Here is a 17,037-nt window from a genome sequence, read left to right on the forward strand (position 1 = left end):
CTCGCGGTGTAGACTCGAGACTACAGAGAGGACAGAAGGAGGCTAGCTCTTACGCGTACGGGTTGTCTGCAAGCCTTGCGGACAAAATGCAACTTTCCAATAACCTAAACCTACGTATATAATTAAAGAAATTTGGATATAATTACGTTTACCAAATATGAGCATAGTCAGTTAATTATTGCAAATACATAATATTTTTATTTGTGCAGTGAATTTTTTAAAAGATTACTTATTAAAAATGGATGAGGCGTTCGCACATCTCGAGGGAAATAACTTAAGGAACAATAAGAAAACCGAGATCCCCCCGGATGGCGGGTGGGGTTATATTGTTTGTATCGGAGTCGGATTTACTTTCGTGAGTATTTCAGTTTTCGCTAATATGTCGAAATATTAGTATTTATAATATAAAAATATTATACTAATTCAAGTATAAATTACATGTTCATATGTAACTTTCGAACGATGATTCATTATAAATGATTACTATAATAATTGTGCCCGCGACATCGCCCGCGTGCAAATTTCACTATAAGAGTAGATGCGTACATAAATAATAAAATACCGAAATATCATGTAGCTTATGTTACTTCTGGATTATCTTCTTTCTAATGGTGAAAGCATTATTAAAATCAGTTTAGTAGTTATAAATTTTAATTTAAGATTATTTAGGAATTATTTTTGTTGTATATTAGTTGTATTAATTTTGTATATCAACTTAAAACCCTTAAACATAGTACATATTTTATATTTAATTGTTTGTGATTACAGCCTCTTGGCGTGTATCTTAACGTATGGTACTTCTGCTCATATATAAATAATTATAAATAAAGTTTGTCTTTTTAATGTCATAAAACGAATTGTTCTGTTGGGTTTTTATAATATCTCAAGTACTATTTGTTTCTTGCGGCTTCGTCCGGAGGGAATTATCTTTGCCCTACTTCCAGTAAGGTTTATGTAATGCGATGTAGACTACATAAAATATATTTAAGTTCCATCAAAATTGGTCCATTATTTTTTGAGATCGCTACAACAATAAAGGGACATTTAATTTAATATAATAAGTCTATTTAGCAAATCGTAAATCTTATAACAATAGCAATATAAGGTGGGTGAACCATGGAAGGCCACGCTTCTTTGAAGGCAAACTATTGAAAATTCGTAGTTATTGACATGTAAAGACATATTCCTTCTGCTATACACTAAGATGCATCAAAATCAAGGCCACAGATGCAGCGGCAAGTTGCATGCGCGACTATTGTGGCTGTGCGATCTCATGCTTCGTAGACTTTGTTGTCGACGCTACAATTGTTAATCGCGCGCACAGAAAAACAAAGGTTTTAAGTTTAATAACTTATTATTATCTCATATTTGTTACTGTAAATTATCGTATAAGGATATCTTTATGGTATTTCAGAAAAATAAAATAGTTTTGCCTCGATATAAGTTAAAATATTGGTAGTATTCTTAGGAAAGTCGTTGGTTCCTTATAAGGCCAATCAAAAATTTGACGGTTGGCCTTGCTACGGTACATGGGCTTTACAAGGAACTTCTACAAACCATTTAACATATGAACAGTTACTTTTTAGTTATAAGTACGTACCGTTACAGTTAAAACAATATTTTATATTTATAATATTTTTATTTATAAGGCTTATTAATTTTTTTAAGTCATATTGAATACTCTTTTTCAAAATTATTTTGGACAAAACAATTGGAAGATATCACAGCGAATCAAACGTTTTGCAAAACTGGGTGTACCGCTTACGCCTAAATTTATCAGGAAACAAGCCTTTTTATTTTGTAAGAGGTTTAAAATCAAGAACACTTTCAATATGTATGCACAAGAATGGCCGGACACAAATGGTCCAGTATGTTTTTGGCCCGAAACCCATCTATTTCAAAAAGAAAACCCCAGCTAATGGATCCAGCTAGAGCTCAAAGAATGAAAAACTTCTTAAAAAAGTAATTGATAATAATTGTTAGTTTGGCCTTCTTAGGAACATTTTGGCCTTGCAAAGAAGGGACCCATAAGAAAGTCAATTTAGGTAAAAAAAAAAGTTTAGTATTTTATTATAAAATGCGTTAGCAAGTTATTTGATGTCAATATAATACATCTCATTAATACTATTTTTAAATAATTCCCATTAATATATTCTTAGTTATAGGATGGTGTTCAACTAATGTTCGTTGAGTTTTTTAAAGATGATAAAAACATATTGAGCATTTAATGTTTTGCTTAAATGAAAGAGCTTATTGTGTAATTTTAGTAAAAGCAGATATATCAATTGTTACAATTATATTTTTAAGTCAAACGACTGATGCATAATATTGGCCGTGTTCGGAGCCGTGTTCCTTGCAAGGCCATTTGGAAGAGCTTAATAAAACTTAATTTTAATAAAAAGTGATTAAAGCTAGCTTAAAAAAAAGTGATGTATATGGTACACAATAAAACAAATTATTATATTACTTAAAAAATTGATTCCTTCATTTATCCAGTTAATGAACGAATAAAAAGTGTTTACACCCACCTTATTAGCAATATAAAAATATAAACTATTACAATAATTTCTCACGATTCTGTTGTATATTTATATACTATAAGTTTGTATATAACATATATCCGTATCGGGCGTTGACATTAGTACTGTATATATGTAAATCAGTGGATCAAATGGGTTTTATTAAAAATATATATATCTTAAAATTAATCTATTTTCCACAGAAGTAAAATATAAATTACATATTAATTGCAATTTTGTTCTATAACACTCCAAAAGTAAAATTCATAAAAAAACATTTATATTCAGACTTAGTAATTATATTTTTGAGAATTTAATTTAAATATTACATGAAGGAAGATGTTAAATTATTTTTAATTATACTATTTAATATATGATAACTGAATATCTATAGGCATAATGTAGAATATTCGTTATTTCAAGCGTAAGTAGACAACAGAAACATAATACATATTATTGTTCAATATTGAAGATCTACCGCTAGCCGGTGTAGGATTTGAATTCGAACACTATTAATTTGTATCCGTAAAAGTTGAGGTAGCTAGATTTCACAATTATAAGCTGATTTAAGGCAAAACAAATTACGTTGATACACAAACTCGCATGTTTTATAAAGAAACCCCGTCATAAGCGTCCCCGCGTACCGGCAGTTGTAAATAAATCGCCTTATTCTGAAGATTAAGGTTACCACAACTTACTGGTGAGTGGTTCTAATGTCAATACACAAAGGTAAACGTATTATCCGAAGGCATATTATATTTTATTGGCGACATTTCTACATTTAAATTGGTATTGTGGTATATATCCTCAAATGTTTGATGCGCTAGGCTGGTTTTGGATTTATTGTGATACTCGAAATTACAGTTTCGCGGTTGAATAAATAAAAAAGGCCTCATTTCTCTTTGAAGAAAAGGTGAAATAATTGGTGATTAGGTATTAAGTGGTGTTTTACCCTTTTTATTGGCAACACTTTACTCTCTTCTTGTTTTCTGATTTCTAAGCAAGCGTTTCCTTCGCGGTGGGTCGAGACCCGGCGCCGACCGACGAAAATAAAACACCAGGACAGCGTACTTGTTGCTTGATCATACTCACATAACTATGATTGAATAGCGTCGCACGACGTTATGGACAACCTTTGAGTATTACATTATTGTTAGCTAACGCTTCGATTGTATTATGTACTTGTATAAGAACATTCCAATGTTCATTTTGCCTATATATAAAATTACTGGGAGTGCAAGAAAAGTGTTAGAAAGACTGTTCTAAAACAGGGTTGATCCACGGTCGATCACGGTCGTCGACCGCGATCATACGGTTGTTTATGGATTGTATACCTCTTTAGTTTGGTTGCTAGTTTATGAGATGGATTTGAATCCTGGCTCGATGTCAAGACAATCTCAATAACTTGAAAATTGATAGTATTTATACATCCATACTTTGTAGAGCACTTAACGTTATTATGGCGCCTGAAAATTCCTTCCATCTGTCGGATTAGCGTATTTATCTGATTACAAGGATACGGGAATGAAGATTGCGTATGTGTTCGTGCACAAAATATATTTTGAAAGTTGTCAGTTCTCTATTCCACGTTAAATGTAAATAGTAGGTCACAACTTTCAAAACATAAAGAGCACAAAATACGTTATATGCACTTTCGATGTGGACAGTAAACGCGCGCAATTGCTATTAATTATTGAACGTGATGTCGTCTTTGTCAGCATTGAAGTGTTGTAGTTAATTTGTTGACAATTATTTTATTCACAAAATCATAAACATGAAATTTAATCGTTTGATTGAAATTTCAAAGCTAATTCGTTAAAGTATATTGCCTTAGATGAAAATCGTCGTTTCGACGGTCGCGGTCGTTCAACTAGCGATTAACGATTGTCAATATGCCGAGTAATCATTACATGACGGTCATTGCCTTAAAGTTTAATGGATGCATGTCATGTAAATGTATACTCTCGCACTTGTGACGTGTTAATAATTAAAATCGTGACTTAAAATTCTACCATTCTCTAGAACTATCTTTAAGATTTCATTTTCAAAGTCAGATATAAATACATTTAAAAAAACCGGTTAAGTGCGATGCGAGTCGGACTCCTATGGAGAGGGCCCTTTACTTATATCCTGGGAATTTTAGCACAGGAAAAATTAAGCTCCAAATCACAATCGGCTTATGAAAGTCAAACGTCTGTGATTCAGTTTCAAATCCTTCTGAAGCTAACTGACGTACTAGTAGACCCGGAATAAATATGCTGTAACAGACGGACAGATAAGATAAATGCAGATTAAAAAGTATTACGAGGATTCTGTTTTGTCATACGGAACCCTATAAATGCAACAAATGTCGTTTGCATTTTTTTTTTAAATAAGCTGCTTCACCCTATAAGGGCTTGTAATATAGGCAGCCTTCGTATCTGAAAACAAAACCGACGTTAATAATTTTTCAAAAACTATTATATGAATATTCATAAAATATTTGAAATGCAAAAGTTCGTAGTCACGTGCGCGATCGAGCGACGCGGACCCGATTGCGACACCGTCGCGTCGTGCGTATCAGCATTAGTGCTTCATAGCAAACGATAGCAAGTTTAATTAGATGTATTACAGTTTATTGAACTTACAGCGCAGGTGCTTCGTGCTCTTTTCAAGATGAATGAATTAAATACTAAGCATTCAGTGCATTCAGTGGAACTTCGTTTCGCATTGAACTTTCCGGTGACCCTTATCGTTTTAAATTCAATTATAAATAAAGTTAAATTGTTGTATAATGATATTGTAATTTATCGTAGAACATGTTTTTTTATGCTCAGCAACACGTGACCGATGCGAGACCAAATAGCTTGCAAAACGCGTCAAACACGATGTAGTTACCGAGTTTTTATTTTTTATTTAACTAACTCCGTCCCTATTGATCTTGTATGTCTGTTCTGCACTCAGTGCGTCTCATCACCTAAATATCATATAATTTACCAAATTTTTTACTCGAACTGCTACTGATTTTATCAAAGGGTTGAAGTTTGAAGTTATATACTTAATTTTCATTAATAAATGGCTTGCACAAAGTGCTAACGAGTAGTTCAAGCAATTATCACCACTACTCAGATACCGCCAGTACATAGTTCCAGCATAAAGGGTGAGCCAGTGTAACTACAGGCACAAGGGAGCAGCTTACTCCCCAAAGTTACTTGGCGATGTAAGGCATTGTAATTTTTTCTTACAAAGCGGTATTGTAGTTTCGGAGATGAGTTCAAACTTATAGCTTGATCTTTCTTTTAATTTATTTTATTACCATTTTTATTATGCTTGACGAATCGACTGAGTTGCTTCTGCCCTGCTCGCAAATCGTCGCTCGCAAGTGTAATTGGGCTGATTTTGGGTATTAGTTTTCATACCTACTCTTCTTGGTTCTTTATAATATGCGGTATACGATCTAACGGCAGTAATATATTTACCATAATCTTGCAATTTGACGAGACGAAAATTAATTTGTCATTTATAAGGATTCATGAATATTTACAATATTTAATAAAATTAACTCTTCATTTATTTATAAATAAAAGTTTGAATATTTCCAATGCACACCCATGTCACGAACAGGTCACCCCAAGGTCGTTCACTTTGATGTGAACATAATAAATACACAATAAAATAACGGCATCTAATGCGATTATATTATTCGAAACAATAAATTACAAAGAACATTTATGTTTGTATAAACTTATTGATATTAAAATTAAAAGTAAAGTTATATTGCAAGTTCATGTCCCACTTTTGGGTTAAGGCAGTGGCCACCTCTCGTATTGTTTTGAGGAGAAGCTTTGGAGTTTACTCTAGCAGGCTGTTCCCATGCGGGTTTTTACAGACAAATGCAGGTTACCTACCCGAGTTCGAAGTCAGAATCATTAACATGATTCACGTCTTCTATCTACTGGGCCTTCTATCTAAGCAAAACACGTGTCCACAATATCGTCATCAAAGAGGTCCAATTGTTTTTTTTTATATTATCGGTCAAATAAAAAAATGCTTCTGTTTTTGGTATAAAATAATTTAACCTATTAGATTAAAACATTGAAATAAATCATAAAACAAAGTGTCCGTAAGAAATTATATTTTTTAATATAATATTGTGCAAATATATCATCTTACTATAGCTATTCGATATGTTCACCGAAGGTTACGTACCCACAAGAGTCAGAACATAGTGTTACTATGGCGGAAGTTACTTCAATTGTTATTGTTGTTATTGTTAGAAACACATTCTTTGACAAATAATTGTTAATATACACATATCTAACCTCTTTGGTCTTGTACCTTGACTATAAGGCTACTGATAGCTGGTAACTTCAAAACCCGGGTTAATCATCCTCCTGCCCTTATCCCAATTTTACTTGGGGTCGGCGCAGCATGTCTTCTTCTTCCATACTTCTCTGCCGGACGTTATCTCACAAGTAACATTCTTTCTAACCATATCGTCTTTCACATAATCTATCCCTCGTTTCTTGGGTCGTCCCCTACCTCTATATCCATCCACATCCATTCTCAAAACCTTTCTCACAATATGGTTCTCATTCCTCCGCATAATATGCCCATACCAAGACAGCCGGTTTCCAGATAGCTTCTCGGTTACCGGTGCCACTTTCAAACTTCCTCTTATGTACTCATTCCTTACTCTATCCATTCGCGTAACACCACACATTCCTCTCAGCATTCTCATCTCCGCCACATGCAATTGTCTTTCAGTCATCCCTTTTATAGCCCAACACTCTGATCCATATAGAACAGCAGGTCTGACCATGGTCTTACAGATCTTCCCCTTAAGTTTAAGGGGAATACGGGGTCACAAATTGTTCCCGTAACCTGCCGCCATTTCATCCACCCTGTGTTAATCCTGTGCTTCACCGTTCGATCTATTTCGCCATCGCCTTGAATGAGTGAACCGAGATACCGGAAGTTGGAGCAGACTGGAAGGGCCACGCCATCAAGCGCTATGGCTTCAGGACCGGAGAGACCGCCGAAATCGCAGAACATGTATTCAGTCTTCGTTCTACTGATTTTCAAGCTAACATTCTCCAGTTTTTGTTGCCAATCTTCCAATCTGCTCTGGATCTCAGGTCCATCTTCACTAACCAGTACAATGTCGTCGGTAAAAAGCATGCACCAGGGTGCCTCCTGCTGTATATCCGCCGTTAGAGGGTCCATAATTAGCAGGAAGAGGTAAGGACTTAGAGCCAACCCTTGGTGCAACCCTACAGCCACACTGAACTGGTCGGTATTGCCGGCAGACGATCGGACGTAGGTACAGGATCCCCTGTACATAGCACGGATTAATCCACATACTTCCCAGGCAAACCATTCTCTTTCAATGCCCACCATAACACTTCACGAGGCACCCTATCATAGGCTTTCTCGAGATCAATGAACACCATATGCAGGTTCTTGTGAACACGTCTGTACTTCTCGCACAATTGGCGGAGTGCAAAAATAGCGTCCATTGTCCCTCGACCTGACATAAACCCCAACTGATTTTGGGTAATTTCACTCTCTTCTCCCAATCTTCTCTCTATTACCTTCTCCCATACTTTCATAGTATGTGACATGAGCTTTATCCCTCTATAGTTGTTGCAATCCTGTACATCCCCTTTATTTTTGAAGATGGGCACTAGCGAACTATTGCACCATTCTTGAGGGATGGTTTCTTCATGCAACAACTTTATTGAAGAATAAAGTCAACCACATACATCCGTCAGTCTTTAACACCTTCCATACTTTAACTGGTACGTCATGTGGACCCCGGGTCAAATCAAATCAAATTAAAAATCAAAGCGAATTATATGAAATAAAGTGATTTTCATTCGTCAACATTTCAACACTGTATTAACAGTGTTGAAATGAATATTATTAAATAGTTTTTTTATGTTAAGAAATCGTGGACTGCATATTTTCTAGATTTGCGGTTGTGACTGAAATAGCGTCAAAAGGACAATATTATTTATTTACAATTGTGATTTTACCAAAGAATACGTTATCTTTAGCAAAACGTTTGGAATTTGTGAAAGTGAGCAATGGTCTATATTAGCATTTGACGATTGAAAGGTTGACAAATGCTAAAATACGATAAATCCGATTCACGTAACCTTTCATGAACGATTAAGTTATTCTTCACTTATTTTTACTTCGAATCAGTAAGTTCATGAGAATATTTTCTTATAAACGAGTAACTTACAATGCATAATAAGTACATTAATTACTGAGTACATTTGAAACTTCGTAAAATATAAAATAACCGATTGTTCCCAAGGCATAAAACTGTACGAGGCGTAATTAATGATGCATTATTGATTGCAGCTATTAATAAAAATAAAGAATGAAAGGAAATCATAATCGTTTTATTAATTCTTCAATCGAAATAATATGAGATTAATCTGGCATCAGATATTAGTGAAACCAAATCGATCGTTTCATAATCTGCTTGAATAAGGACCCATACATTTCACCGATGTCTTATGATGTCCTTAGCAATATTAGTTAGCCGGTACAAGTACACGGTCATTGACCTATCCTAATATAAAGCTCACTTCACAATAATATATATACTATATAGTTTTTCTCGAATGAAATGGCTGAAATTGAATGCGTAGCGTTGTGAACGACCTTCGCGACATTTCAATATAACTAGTTATAAATATTTGTTATATAAAATCTGTGATATACAATGACGAATGCGCGTAATTGAGATAGATTTTGATTTCACCCGAGTATCGTATGACTTTTTCGTAAGTTGTGTAATATTTACAGAATTATGTAAAATATATCTTGTGTTATCTTCAGGGCAGTGTGAACGGTGGTTTGTGATTGGAATAACGAACGTGGAATGCGGATTTAGTTGTCTTATTTTTATTATTTTTTGCGAATTAGTTCCTACGTCGATTTATAGTTTTAAATGAATCCATATTTTTGATTCACAAATTAGGGCAGAAAGAAGAACTTGATAATTTAGTTCTTTATATCAAGTTTTTTAAATAACCTCTAAATTCTGTAGAAAAATTAGTTCAATTCAATTTACGATCTTTTCCGCCTTATATTGCAACAATTGTTTCTTGATACGTTTATAACACGGGAATTGTTACATATGTTTGTCTCTTTCCGTCATCAGTAACGTCATATTTGAATAAAGAAGGCGAATCATCGCGACCCTTTTAGTAACCGTTGTATAGGAGTTACTAAAAAGGTTGTAAGTGTTTGCATAAAGTAACCATCATGATAATTGACTTTGTAAAATATAACTAATAAATTCGCGTTCAAAATAACCAGATCGGTCAAGTCTAATTTATAATTGAAAACCAATTAATATTGAGATACACGTTCATGCATTTATAAATGAAGTGTTAGATTGGTCGTCATATTGTTTCCTTTATTTTATGAATACTAAGAAGGCGTAGTAAATTACGTTAGCCTTGCACTTGAAAACGTCGAAGTTGATTATAAAATATTGATCGTGTTAATATAAACCAAAAAAATTATGTTAACTTAATATTGGTGATCAGCTATGTTCATGAACCTATAACACGTGGCAAGAACAAATATCAAAATCACAATAAAAATACAACCGACTTCAAATTTAAACGAGACCAAACAGGAAGTATGTCCCAAACGAAAAATAATAATCCCAAAATAGGCCAAATGAGTAGATTAATAGTTAGCAGTAATTCCTTATATAGGCAATGCGTCACCAACTTTAGGAACTGAATTACCTCCCTTGTTTATTGGCATCAGTGATATTAAGTATAGAGCTGTTCAGCATTCGAATCGGTGATGAGAGGGTGGTACTACCCAAACAGGCACGAAGCGGTAATACAAACGATGCCCATCTCATCAAACGCTTAGCCTACGAACATCGAAGAAGAAAATATTACATACAATTCTTGAGCCAATCGGTTCATGACATGAACCCCTGTTCCATTAAAAATATAATCTTTTATTTTACGTTACTAACACGTTATTCCCCAAATGCTATTTAAAAATGTAAATTGAGAAGTGTGATACGTTTACGGGAAATACGCAATAATTGGGTTAAGCCGACTAAAACAGTTAAATAATCCACTTTGGAGCTGTTAAGGTCGAATTCACTAATCTTATTTTGGCTTCTTATGGTAATGTGGTAATCACTTTATTTTAACTTAATTTAGCCAAGATGGCCCAGTGGTAGAACACGTGCGCCTTCGAATTCGAAATTAGCGGATTCAAAATCGAGTTTTGCGGATTTATTACTTGGTTGAAGCCTCCAGTTTGGAGGCATGCAGTGTAATTACGGACACAAGGAACGAAAGGAAGTGGACAGCTCTTACAGCTTGATATAAGTATATGTCATTAAATCGATAATTTATATATTCACCAAGTTTTAGTGAAGTAGCGAGCCAGAGTAATCGCCATGAAAGGAAGCTTTTTATATTTTATGTTTGTTAATTAATTGTATAAATCTTCCGTAAGCTTGTTTAATAATACATTTTAACAATAATTTGATTATAATGTTAAAAGTCAAAATTTTATAATTTTTTTCTGTATTTTGCTAAAGTAATAAAACCAAAATGGATCGAACACGAGGTTTTATTTCGTTTCAGGTTCAAAACCGAGCGTGTTTCGCCATTGATTTTTACATAATGATATTATTTACAAATACACGAGCAATATGTTACTCAATAAACTAACTTATTCGTATTATAAGTATATTTTAATTGACTTGACAAAAATCCTATCACGCGCGAGACACTAATTAGACCGATTTATTGTTTACTAGGGTTTTGAAAGCCGCATTCGCATCAAGTGGCCAGTCTATGTATAAAAATAAAAATATTTTATTATGATACACGATACATACATCAATGAGGCCCTGTATCCCTAAACTAGGAGACACCGCATCTTAAAGGCCAGTGACGTCCCAGTCATTGCTTACATTTGTTAGAGTTATTACTAAGTTTACGTTTTATGTTGAATTTTAAGAAAAGGAAAATAAAAAATACAAAAATATGTATGGGATATGTATGGGAATAAATTCCGCGCACATCCCATTTTCAAATTCATCCAAAAAATCATACCTTGTAATTTCTTTAAATGGGTCTATGTTATCTGTATGGTAATGTGTTCCTGTTTTTAAGTTATTTAAAGGGCCTTCTAAGTGTTCTAGCAAAAAACGCGTCGTTAATCATTAATAAATGATCAACAACTTGTTTTTTGCGAAGCTATATCATTTCATAACCATTTTAATTACGCATGTTGTGTATGAAATATTATATACGTATTAAATATACATAATTTTACATTTACCTTTAACTGTGTGATTAAATATTATTGTTAGCTTCCGCGTTTTGTTTTTCTTCGGAATATGTAATGTTCAGTCGGCTTAGACATTATATAACTAATGACTATACCTAATAACGTACTCATCAAAACGAGTCACCATAGTACCACCAGAGGATATAAGAAACGAATTTGAAACGACAGAAACAGTTATTAAAATAGTTTTGTTTCAATTTTATACATACTTTGAGCTAGATTTTATAATAATACTATTACTGTTTCTGTCCGCGGCTTCGCTTGCAAGGGTTGTTTATACATTTATTCAGGGCTATAATATATCTCAGTGCAAAATTACATTCAGATGTGTTTCGCCGTTTTGGCGTATTAGAGTAACAAATATCCATACATTCAAACTTTGGCATACTAACTATAATACTGGTAAGGTGTTACAAGAAGATTAGTCAACGTTCGTGCAATCTTCGATCAACAGTGGTATTATTGATAGAAGGCGCCCTTTAATATATATATTTTTCTAATAATGCTGGCAGACTAGCAGTCATCTTTACCCACAAAGACTGGCAAGAAATACAAAGAATGGTTTCCCTATGCCAATGCAATCTACTACACTATCGTTCATATATGTCATGTCTCTTGTCTGTAATTCTCGTTCACCATTCAGACTATAATAGTGTCTTCGCTTAGTAACTACTTTAAAAAAACTTTGTTGTACAGGTGTAGAAGTAACAGCCTGTCTCGTTGCTGGGCAAAGCCCTTCTTGGAGGGCTTCTTCTTTCGAGGAGAATGGATCTTATTTCACGCAGTTCGAATGCAAGATTTTGGGATCACAAGTCTATGTTATATTTTATCTACGAAGCAGGTTTCCTCACGAATTTCTTTTTTATAGCTGAGCACGCGGTGAATTAATAGCACAAAATATAGAATACTAAAATTCAATAATATTTACATGTTATAACAACTCAGCCATCTCGACTCTGAAGGTGTACGATGGTCAATTATTATTGTAATATAATTGTATGAACTGTGGGCTCATTGCACAATTATTTAATTCCCTTTCTAAGACATAACGCCGTGGATTACTTAACTGGTTTATTAATTTAAATCTTTTCTAAAACTATGGTAGATGTTACAGTGACTTTCAATCTTAATATTCATAGAACGACTTTGTCAATCAGCATATAAAAAACATAAAAAAACATTTTGCTTTTATAATTGATGTTGTAGAACTATCATATATATTTTTTTTTTGTTTTCGAAATAATAGTTATTGGTGGTAGGGCTTTGTGTAAGCTCGTCTGGGTAGGTACCACCCACTCATCAGATATTCTACCGCCATACAGCAGTACTCAGTTTTGTTGTGTTCCGGTTTGAAGGGTGAGTGAGCCAGTGTAACTGCAGGTACAAGGGACATAATATCTTAGTTCCCAAGGTTGGTGGCGCATTGATGATGGAAGGAATGGTTAAAATTTCTTACAGCGCCATTGTCTATGGGCGGTGGTGACCACTTACCATCATGTGTACCGATATCATAAAAAAAATCTGGAAGCTGTTCTAACAAATGATACTTTCCGAATGTGTAGTCAAACATATATGAAGAAAGATATTATATATTAAGGAAGAACAGATATTAAGGAAGCTTATAATTAAAGTAAATGATAAGTTACCTTCCCTCCTTTTTAAGTTATTAGGTTTGTAAGGTCCATCTCGAAAAACTTAAATTTATAGTGAGAAAATAAAAAGTCGATTTTTGTAACATTATCAAGCAAATCTCTTCAGAAGTCTGCACCTAAGAAAAGTACGTAAAGCGTTGGTCACTCGGCATGATCTCTAAAACCAAGAATTTAAATATTCTTTATTCGTCATATTACAGCGTAGAATAAATTGTAAGCTTTCACCAGTTTGGAATGTAGATTCTGCAGTGAAGAACAAGAAACTCAGTAGTTACTATTTCCACCATTTTAATTACAGAATTTATGTCAGTCATATATTTACAATTAAATTTATAAATGCTTGCAGTAAGGAAAACAACAAATACTAAATCCTCGTTTTTTTTTTTTTTTTTTTCAATATTTTTTTCGGATAAGGTTTAAATGAGGCTTATAATATAGGTTAAAGGGCTTGATCGTCGATAATTCGAGCCGCTCTACGTTGGATACGGTCAAATGGAATGAGCTGGTACTGGGGAGCACCCGCCCAGAGGTGAGAGCAGTATTCCATGTGAGGCCGAATTTGCGCCTTGTATAGTCTTAGACGATGGGCCGACGTGAAATACTGTCTTGCCTTGCTGAGCTGAGCACACCGAGCTTTTTTGATGCCAATTTGGCTTTGCCTTCCAATTGACCGCGGAACTGAACGAGACTCGAAATATCGACGCCAAGTATTCCGATACTAACTGTGGCGGCTAACGGAATGTTCTCGAATCGTGGAGATACGACAAATGATATTTTTTTAGCAGTTAACGCGCAAACTTGCGTCTTTTTGGGGTGGAAATGGACTAGGTTTAGCCGACCCCAGTTCGAGACTTTGTTTAACGAATACTCGATTTCAGACACAAGTTTGTTCCGGTTTTCTTCGACGTTTTCCCGAGAAATATTAGCATGGCCGGTGTATGAGGTGTCCACGGTGCTGTCGTCTGCATAGCAGTGAATGTTACTGATTTGCAACAAGTCATTGATATGCAGAAGAAACAGAGTGGGTGATAGAACGCAGCCTTGTGGAATACCAGCATTGACGAATTTTAAGTCGGAGCATGCACTTGATGCTCCGATCTGCCAAAAAACTGGTAACCCAATTGCATAATTTCACGGGAAGCCCATAGGAAGGAAGCTTCGAAAGAAGCGCTTTGTGCCACACGAGATCGAAGGCTTTCGCTATGTCCAGACTGGCTGCTAATGCCTCCACCTTGCTCTCAACTACTTCCGCCCATCTATGAGTAAGGTAAACTAGAAGATCACCGGCTGAGCGACCCCGACGGAAACCGTACTGGCGGTCGCTAATCAGCTGGTACTCCTCTAGGTACCGCAGAAGCTGGTAATTTATAATGGACTCCATTACCTTGGAGAACAAGGAGGTGATGGCTATAGGCCTATAATTGGACGGGTCTGAGCGGTTGCCCTTTTTAGGGATCGGATGCACCAAAGCAGTCTTCCAGGAGTTCGGGACGACGGCGAATGCATAGGATTGCCGGAAAAGACGCGTTAAGACCGGCGCTAACTCGGGAGCACAAGTCCGTAGCACGATTGGAGGGATGCCATCGGGTCCATTCGACTTATGAATATCCAAGGAAAGAAGTGCTTTACGAACTGCACTTTGCCGGAATTTAACCTCCGGCATCGTGGTATCACACCGCGGGATTGTTGGTGGGGACTTTCCTCGGTCATCCAGAGTCGAGTTCGCAGCGAAGAGAGAGCCTAAAAGATCAGTTTTCTCCTTCGCTGTATGGGCCAATGAATCACCGTCTCTGTGCAAAGATGGAAAAGAGGGCTGACATAAATTCCCTAAGACAGCCTTAGCGAGAGACCAAACCGCACGTGTTCCTGAAGGGAGGCGCACCAGTCTCTCGCCAATTCTGCCAATGTACTCCGTCTTCGCCTTAGCAATCAATTTTCGGCGTGAAGCCGTTTTGCAGAAACCAAACCAGGGCTGGGACTTGCCACCGATGGGGACCGCAGAATACGGAATGAATAGTTCCATACCCTGAAGTACCACATCGGCGACAGAGTCAGCAACAACGCTCGGATCATCTGGCGAGAAACAAACCTGCCCCCATGGGTAGGATGCAAAGAAGGACCGCATCCCATCCCAATCTGCTGACTTGTAGTGCCACTCTCTGCGGCAGCCCACGAAACGAGGTCGTGAGTACCGCGCAACCGGCACTATACTCCGGACGAGACAGTGGTCTGACGAGCCCAGAGGGGGATCGACGATAACCTGGTAGCCATCCGGATGGGAAGTCAGCAGAAGGTTCAACAGGGAAGGTTTATGATCCTCCACGTCTGGTATTCGCGTTGGTGAGGTGACCAGTTGTTTATTATCAGTGTAAGTGAGGTGACATAAAAATCTCTTTTGAACACGTTCAAGTCTATTAATGTGAACCTGATAGCAAGGGCTCCATACTACACTACAATATTCCAGGATATTTCGAACTAAGGTATTGATAAAAGAATAGCAACACTCGGCTGCTTAAATATTTTTAACTGTCTAGTAATAAATCCAGACAGTTTAGATGCTTTTTTTATTATATGATCAACATGTAGCTTATAACTTAATGAACTATCAAGTATAACGCCAAGATCACGTGTGCTCTTTACTTCTTGATATAGCTGAACTGCCATTAATATAATATGTCACCGACTCAGAAATAATCTTGCGAGAAAATTTTTCATTCATTTTGAATAACCATTAGTTTTATTGCTACTGTTAATAACTGCTTTTAGTATCTTAATGTTATCTTATATAAATATTTCTTCAATCATTTGTAATCTTAAACAAGTCAGTGATCTAGCTAAATCAGCTTAGAGGATGATACAGAGATAAAAACAGGATTGCGATTTTATACAATGTGATGTTGTATAATTGTTTATTTGTAGGCAAATATTATCTCAGCTGTTTTCATTTTTTTACATAATTACGTGACGCAAAACTTGACTTTGCGTTATCATTGACATTGACTAGGAAGTAAAAAAGAATTGTGTATATTTCGTGATACTAGATGTACTAATCAGAACTCATTTTCTTTTTACTTTTTTCTTTATGTTTGGTTTAATATCTATACAAATGAAATAATTTAATTCTATTGTTTGCTACAAATAAAGCCTCTTTTTTAACAGAAAATATTACTTTTATAAACCTAAAACCTAGAAGAACCTGTCACTTGTTAACATATTATTCTTTTCGACCAATTTTTTTTTACTTGTGTGCTTATATGCTATCTCAGTGTTACCGTATTTGAACAATGATGATGAATTGACGATGAAGATTACTTCTAGTAATCTATGAACTTGAATTCTGATTCTATATGAACCGCACGCAGTACGCATGATTACAGCGCCAACAAAAATTGTTTTCTCGTAAATGAACAACCGATCTTCCTTTGAGATACTTTTAATGTTGTACTATCTTGGTTCCAAACGTTATCATATGAGCGCAAGCTAAAGATATGACACAAAACATATTATTAGTAATAATGTTGTTATTGTTC

General features: G+C 35.4%; 1 protein-coding gene across 2 annotated transcripts in view; it reads left to right on the plus strand.

Moving 5' to 3' along the window:
* The window catches only part of LOC113397131 (monocarboxylate transporter 13-like), a 33,914-nt gene continuing 16,877 nt past the window's right edge, over positions 1–17,037 (plus strand). The window contains exon 1 of one of the 2 annotated variants that reach the window (XM_026635296.2): positions 1–355. In XM_026635296.2, the coding sequence (XP_026491081.1) occupies positions 239–355 (117 nt within the window). In that variant the 5' untranslated portion in view covers positions 1–238. The remainder of the gene's footprint in view (positions 356–17,037) is intronic. The other variant, XM_026635295.2, reaches the window with a different exon arrangement.

Source organism: Vanessa tameamea, chromosome 3, assembly GCF_037043105.1.
Source record: "Vanessa tameamea isolate UH-Manoa-2023 chromosome 3, ilVanTame1 primary haplotype, whole genome shotgun sequence".
NCBI lineage: Eukaryota > Metazoa > Arthropoda > Insecta > Lepidoptera > Nymphalidae > Vanessa > Vanessa tameamea.